The sequence below is a fragment of the Canariomyces notabilis genome (assembly GCF_033297395.1).
Source record: "Canariomyces notabilis strain CBS 508.74 unplaced genomic scaffold N656scaffold_1, whole genome shotgun sequence".
Classification (NCBI taxonomy): Eukaryota; Fungi; Ascomycota; class Sordariomycetes; order Sordariales; family Chaetomiaceae; genus Canariomyces; species Canariomyces notabilis.
The window spans coordinates 2,310,522-2,317,385 of NW_027041823.1; the positions used below are offsets into that span (position 1 = coordinate 2,310,522).

Genomic DNA, 6,864 nt, shown 5'->3' on the forward strand with positions numbered 1-6,864 from the left:
TTCTGTACCTAACATTCCTTATGAACAATAGACGTCCTCTGCTTTGCGACGCCTCCAAGATCGATCCGAAAGCCATCATGGCGTTGCACTCAAGTTCGGCATTCCTAATCGCTTGGATAGAATCGGGCCAAAAAGATCCGACGGCTCAATGCCGCTTGAACATGTATTGGATGATGATGAAACGAAGCTGTGACAGCAGCCACAAGATGCTCGTGTACCGCTTCGCGCCACACCATGGCAAAACCTCCATACGTCAATGTGTGGCAGTGTGGATGAATGGACTGGCGTTCTTTCAACTTCTTTGTGCAGCCGATCCCAAACGTAAGGCTGGTTGCGGATATCATCCAGCCAATTCTCCGCCTCATGAGTTTGTTAGAGAGGGACATCGGCATGTTACCGTAGCCATTATAAAGCCTGTTAAGGTTGGTGCTGGCGGTCTTGGCATTTTGGCTGGGGGGTCGACACAGCCGCAGTCCTGGCCAACGGACTCCGCTGAGTTACGCAAAACAAGTCGCACCCATCCCAACGCTCATCCAACCGCCAGCACCTGTCATTCCACCATTCTCTGCCAGCATCTATCGACAATTCGACATCGACACCGATATCCAGACATCAACAAAATATCGAGAATCGAAAATTGTTGAATACGCCTCGCATCGCACTTTACCCTGCGCGCTGAATTCTGAACGAGGCTTCTCGTTCTGCGACACCACTCGGTCGCGCCGATCGTTCTGCGAACCGTCAATACAAACCACACTCGACAGCGAAGATGGCTTCCGAACCGTATGACCCGTATGTCCCTAGCGGACAAGGGGGTTCTTCTTCAACGGCCAAGCTTCGAGAAGTAAGTTCAACATTCCCTTGAGCTTGTGCTTTTTGTCAGCCGGGAAGCAACACCCGATGGAGTCTTGGAGCCTCCAAATCGCAGTTCCCGCCCTCTACGAGCGATGTCGTCTTCCACATTTCCCGACCCGCAATCGTATCAATCCACCGCTGGGATTCCGTTGTATGCCTTGGGAGGGATCCTGCCACAAAGTCTCGCAGTCGTCCAGAAGCTGGTCCGGGAATCGAATGGCTGCCCGGCCCTGCTTTACCTGTCGGGTGTTTGCGCGTGTCGCTCACGGCGACCTGGGGAAATTCATCAGCAACTTCCCCATTGCCGTGACCGGAGTTCGGCAAACTTCGCGGTCGGGAGAGCTGCAGTCTTCGCGTCGGACGCGACCGCTTCATTTATTCAAATCGGTGCTCTGTTGCGCTCTTCTAGGAATTAAGTGGCTGACTTGTCTCAAGGAACTTGACGCAGCCACAGCGGAGGCCAGATACAACGTCCAAGCGCTTGCCCAGCGAGGCGAAATGGTGGATTCATTGGCAGACAAGACAACTGGTTTGGCTCAGACATCCAGCCTTTTCAACCGCAGTTCCAATAAACTTCGCAAGGCGGAATGGTATAGAGTATGCAGACCTGCCGTTACCCACGTTCTGTTCGCAAATATTGACCGTTCTACAGCACCAGCGAATGAAGGTCTTGCTGGCCGTCGGCATTATTGCGCTTCTCGCCATCATCATCATCCCAGCAGGTTAGTGCCGTAATACCAATCCATCGTTTGTGAGTGGGAAAATACTGACGAGGAGGTTATCAGTGGTCTTTACGCGTAAATAATGTCAGTTATGATGACGAAGGAATGGGTGGATCTGGAAGTGGCGGAAGTGGCGGACTGAACTTTGCACTTGATCAGCATTCGTGGGAAAGGAGAACTGGGCTCGTTTGGGACTTTGATTTTCTGGGAGTTCTTTTTTGTAAGCCCCCTTGAGGGGTTCCGGTGTTGGAGGGTTTCACTCAGTCGTCGCCTTGGACCTCTAATGCCGACGCTGACATCTGTAACTACTTGTGACGAAGAGAAGCGGTTTCCCCGATACAGCCAATTCAGGTAGCAGTTTACATCAACAAGCGTTTTCACCTTCCATGTGGTTGGGAAATAGTGCACTCCACAGCTCGTCGAAACGCCTTGGTCCCATCATGTAGGTACGGAGTACACGAACTTCGGACACTTGGAGCGAGCCCAACTTGAGAAGGAGTATAGGTAGAGAAGGGAGATAGAGGTTGGGCCAAATTGCATTTGACAAGACACTGCACCCTTACTTGACGATGTGTTGAGTCGATTCAGTAAGACCATCATACTATCGAGTCTTGACTTCCTCTTGACCCTCTTGGTGAATAACCACCTCACCATTTTGGCCTTGTGTTGCAGCGATCTGATAAGATATCTCCTGCTCCACGTTTGTGGACTTGCTTTTGTTGGAGCGTGGGGTTGTAGCTTGGCACTGCAGGAAGTTAAAGAAGACACTTTCAACAGGTAAGATCTTTCCCTGCATAGATGCCGGTGATGGCCTGATTTGGGACAAATGATGTCTTTGGGAAGTGTCAAGGACGGGCATTGGCCTCTTATCGTAGACGGTTGCAAGAAGGACGTATCTCAAAGCCAGACAGTGCTCGTTTCTGGTGCGGGCCGAAGTCGCTCGGCAACAGCTGCATGCTTGCGGTTTCGGTCTCAATTTTTCTAGCCCTTGGTTGCCCCTCCACCTTGCTTGACCGACACTTGCAGGGCCAAGATTTAAATTCCTGGACAGCACCCGACTGCGGCCTGCTTTTAGTAGAGATTTCGTGCCATTGACCGTTAGCAAGGCGTCCCGTGTCTTCCCTCTTCTGCTACCTGGGTTTGAATTACCGTCAATGGTGGGCACCTTCGTTGCAATTGACTCATCCGAGGTCCAGTCGCGTTGCAATTCCCTAGTCAACCCCCCTCGTTAATTCGGCTGTTCGTCTCTTGAGGAAGCCTTACCGGTCCGCTTCCCTCTGATCTAGTCCGCTCCCTCCACCCCTTTGCGCCGGCCGGCTCCTAGATCCTGCTTGACGAAACGGCCGCTGCAACCTCCAGTAATGCTCTCTGCCTGTGCCGTTGCCCTCAGGGCGGGCGCACGCCGCAGCGTGCGCCGCTTGCCCGGCAAACACCGTGTCGCTGCCGTTCCGACGGCTCTACGCCGCCAACAACCATTTTCGTCATCTACAGCCCGAAGCACCGATCTTAGCACGAGGGGCATGATTGTGCAAACTCTCTCGTCCGTGGGGTCCAAGCGCGAAGTCCAGCAGTACCTGTCGTTGTTCACGTCAGTCTCATCACAGCGCTTCGCCGTAATCAAGGTTGGCGGCGCCATTCTAACCGACTACCTCGACGAGCTATGCTCAAGCCTGGCCTTTCTCTACACCGTCGGCCTCTCCCCCGTCATTGTTCATGGCGCCGGACCCCAGCTCAACAGCCTGCTGGAGCAGGCCGGCATCGAGCCTCAATTCGAAGAAGGCATCCGAGTGACAGACGCCAAAACTCTCCGTGTTGCTCGCGACCTGTTCCTGCAGGAAAACCTCAACCTGGTGAACAAGCTGGAGGAGAAAGGTGTCCACGCACAGCCCCTGACTACTGGCATGTTCAGGGCTGAATATCTGGACAAGAACAAGTGGGGATACGTTGGAAAGATTACGGGTGTCAACAAGCAGTCAATTGAAACCGCCATCAATAACGGCTATCTCCCCATACTTACCTCGATGGCCGAGACCGACGACGGCCAGATTCTCAACGTCAACGCCGACGTCGCTGCCGCCGAGCTGGCCCGTGCGCTGGAACCCCTGAAGGTAGTTTATTTGTCCGAGAAGGGGGGGTTATTCGATGCTGCTGGGCAAAAGATCTCAGCCATCAACCTTGACGAGGAGTATGAGCACCTCATGTCGCAATCCTGGGTCAAGTATGGCACCAGGTTAAAGATCAAGGAGATCAAGGAGCTACTGGATACTCTGCCACGGGCAACCAGCGTCGCCATCATTCACCCCGGGGAGCTCCAAAAGGAGCTCTTCACTGATTCTGGAGCCGGGACTCTCATCCGCCGCGGGAACAAACTGCTCTCGGCCACCAGCCTCTCCGACTTCAAGGACATCGAGGCTCTGAAAACGGTCCTGATTCGTGATCGCGAAGGCCCAGATGCGATGGCAACTGTGGAAAAGTATCTTGACTTTTTGGCCGAAAACAAGTTCAAGGCGTACTACGATGGCCCAATGAATGCCCTTGCCATCGTCATACCGGCGAGCCACGGGCGCCAGGCTACACTTGCCACACTGACCATCACCAAATCTGGCTGGCTTACCAATGTCGCTGACAACATCTTCACCGCCCTTCGAAAGGAACATCCTCAGCTTGTCTGGACCGTCAAGGAAGACGACGAGAATCTTGGCTGGTTTTTCGACAAGGCGGATGGCAGCGTCACGCGGAACGGCGATGTTATGTTCTGGTACGGCATTGAAAATGGCGACGAAATTGTGCAATTGATGAAGGACTTCACTCAGAATGGCCGAGCGATGCTTGGGGACTCTAACCTAGAATCCAGGCTGCATCGTGCTGCTAAGAACGGACAGAGGTCTTCGGCGCCGCAAGCTCAGCAGGCCCGAGGCTACTCAACCCTCGCCCGCCGTCCAATCCTCTCAGCTCCCATCTTCGGGCAGGCTGGCAAGAGAGGATATGTTACCCAGACCAACCCTAACCCACCATATGGAAAGAAAAACGCATCGCGATCTCAACCCGCCCGGGTAGCACTTATCGGAGCTCGTGGCTATACGGGCCAAGAATTGATTCGTCTGATCAACTCGCACCAGAACATGGACCTCCGTCACGTCTCATCTCGCGAGCTTGCTGGCCAGAAGCTTGAGGGCTATGACAAGCGGGAGGTCATTTACGAGAATCTGAGCCCCGAGGATGTCCGGGATATGGAGAGTCGGGGCGAGATCGATTGCTGGGTCATGGCTCTGCCCAACGGCGTGTGCAAGCCCTTTGTCGAGGCGGTTTGGGAGGGCCGCAAGGCGTCAAACCACAAGAGCGTCATCGTGGATCTTTCGGCCGACTACCGTTTCGACAACGCATGGACCTACGGCCTCCCCGAGTTAATCCAAAGGTCGGCAATCACGCAAGCCACTCAAATCTCGAATCCTGGCTGCTACGCCACGGCCGCGCAACTTGGCATCGCGCCCCTCGTGCCTCATCTTGGCGGAATGCCCCACGTGTTCGGCGTCTCCGGGTATTCGGGCGCCGGGACCAAGCCATCTCCCAAGAATGATGTCAATCTTCTTACCAACAACATTATGCCGTACAGCCTGACGGGCCACATCCACGAGCGTGAAGTAAGCAGCCAGCTGGGCGCCCAAGTGGCATTCATACCTCACGTGGCCGTTTGGTTCAGGGGTATCCATCTCACCATTTCGATCCCCCTGAACCAGACTATGACCTCACGCGACATTCGCCAGATCTACCAGGACAGATATGCCGGTGAGAGACTCGTCAAGGTGGTTGGGGAGCCGCCCCTGGTCAAGGACATTAGCGGGAAGCACGGCGTCATGGTTGGTGGCTTCGAGGTGGACAAGACTGGGAAGCGGGTTGTGGTTTGCGCCACCATCGATAACCTATTGAAGGGCGCTGCCACCCAATGCTTGCGTAAGTATTCTCCGTTGCGAACATCTAGTTGTATCTCGGCTTCACTAACACTTGGCCTAGAAAATATGAACCTTGCCCTGGGATACGCCGAGTACGACGGCATCCCTGTTGATTAATGACTATCCCTACCACGACCGTACATATCATTCCTGCTTTGAGGGTTATCCACCTGGACGGTGCGGTTCATTCTTGTTTCTTTTCTGTCTACATCTTTCCTTTGCCAAGGAGTTGGTGGCGGAGATCATTTACAATGGGTTCGTCTATGTGGCAGTTCGCGAATTGTTCATTGTCTTCGGAGGCGGCCGGCTTGTACATACGATGCCAGTAGCCGAGAAAGAGAGTAAGTGAGCAGAGGTATAGGGTTTCTGAGACTTGAGTTTTCGAATAGGGAGAAATCCATAGACAGATGATCGATCACTTGCGCCGTTGGTGAAACCTGGAGTGAAACGACGGCTATCCTCCTCCTTCCTGACCATGCTGGTGAGATTTGCGCTTCTCAATTCTTCAGCAATATCCATCTCTGGTAAGGACTGGAGGCTTGTCGAGGTTAGCATGTTTCGTCTTGTCGTATCGATCCCTTTCAGAACATGTAGCAGTTCCCAGCCCGTATAGGCCTAAACGGCAGTTGTGCTTCTCCCTTCTTGAGACCGGTCAGCATTGGCTTGGTGACGAGATCAAGAGGGTCAAGGGGATGGTGTTCAACAAGTCTGTTTGCGGCCTCTTTTACCCAGTTCTCACCGTTCACCTCGCTTCCGGTTCATTTGCGCTCTCTTGGAGTGGGATGTCTGACTTCTTGCAGTTGTTCCCCCAGTTCTCCATCTCCTCGTCTGCGGATGTAAGTTGCTAGGAGTGGTAAGTGTGTAATGATAATACATCTCTTGGATACAGAGGCAGCAAGCCTGGATGCTGATCGTAGATCGTAGGCCCATCTGGGCCATTCTTGGCATGCATGTGGGTGGCTAGCCCAGTGTCTCTCGCCCGTTCTCTCTCACCCATTCTCTTTCGCCCAATCTTCTTCCCAATCTTCCTCGTGTACGGAGGTTGGGGCCAAAAGTCATCACCCGGTTCTGTTAGCGCGAGGGGCCGCCAACGTGTGAGGAGCTTGAAAGAATGCGACCGCACTGTATTTTCGTTGGGCTTAGCGGCTGATCCCGAATTCCGCTGATTGGCTACCGCACATGAAGCCCTGCGAAACGGGAGCCATGCACTATTCCTACAGTGGCCAGTGGCACGTAGCTGGCAGGGCTGTGCGAGCCTTACTGTATCGAGATCTTGGTAGTCTTGGCCAATAGAACTGGGTGATGACTTTTGGCCCAAACCTCTGTAATCTTCCTTG

General features: G+C 53.7%; 2 protein-coding genes across 2 annotated transcripts in view; both read left to right on the forward strand.

The window, feature by feature from the left end:
• The first annotated feature begins 717 nt into the window (after positions 1-717).
• Positions 718-1,916, forward strand: N656DRAFT_773912 (synaptobrevin). The gene is made up of 4 exons (XM_064814161.1): positions 718-844; positions 1,291-1,452; positions 1,508-1,577; positions 1,641-1,916. Exons 1-4 carry the CDS (start codon positions 770-772, stop codon positions 1,658-1,660), a joined length of 327 nt encoding a protein of 108 aa, XP_064675300.1. The 5' UTR covers positions 718-769; the 3' UTR covers positions 1,661-1,916.
• Positions 1,917-2,584: 668 nt separating this feature from the next.
• N656DRAFT_722602 (nicotinate-nucleotide pyrophosphorylase-like protein) overlaps positions 2,585-6,864 on the forward strand; it is a 6,700-nt gene continuing 2,420 nt past the window's right edge. The window contains exons 1-2 of the mRNA XM_064812503.1: positions 2,585-5,528; positions 5,589-5,635. Of these exons, the coding sequence (XP_064675301.1) occupies positions 2,939-5,528; positions 5,589-5,635 (2,637 nt within the window). The 5' untranslated portion in view covers positions 2,585-2,938. The remainder of the gene's footprint in view (positions 5,529-5,588; positions 5,636-6,864) is intronic.

What these genes read in the sequence shown, in the direction of transcription:
- N656DRAFT_773912 (XM_064814161.1), top strand. Translation starts at nt 770, where the DNA reads ATGGCTTCCGAACCGTATGACCCGTATGTCCCTAGCGGACAAGGGGGT. An exon ending in GCAAGGCGGAATGGTATAGA is followed by an intron (nt 1,453 to 1,507) that starts GTATGCAGACCT and finishes ACCGTTCTACAG; the next exon opens with CACCAGCGAATGAAGGTCTT. An exon ending in CATCATCATCATCCCAGCAG is followed by an intron (nt 1,578 to 1,640) that starts GTTAGTGCCGTA and finishes GGAGGTTATCAG; the next exon opens with TGGTCTTTACGCGTAAATAA.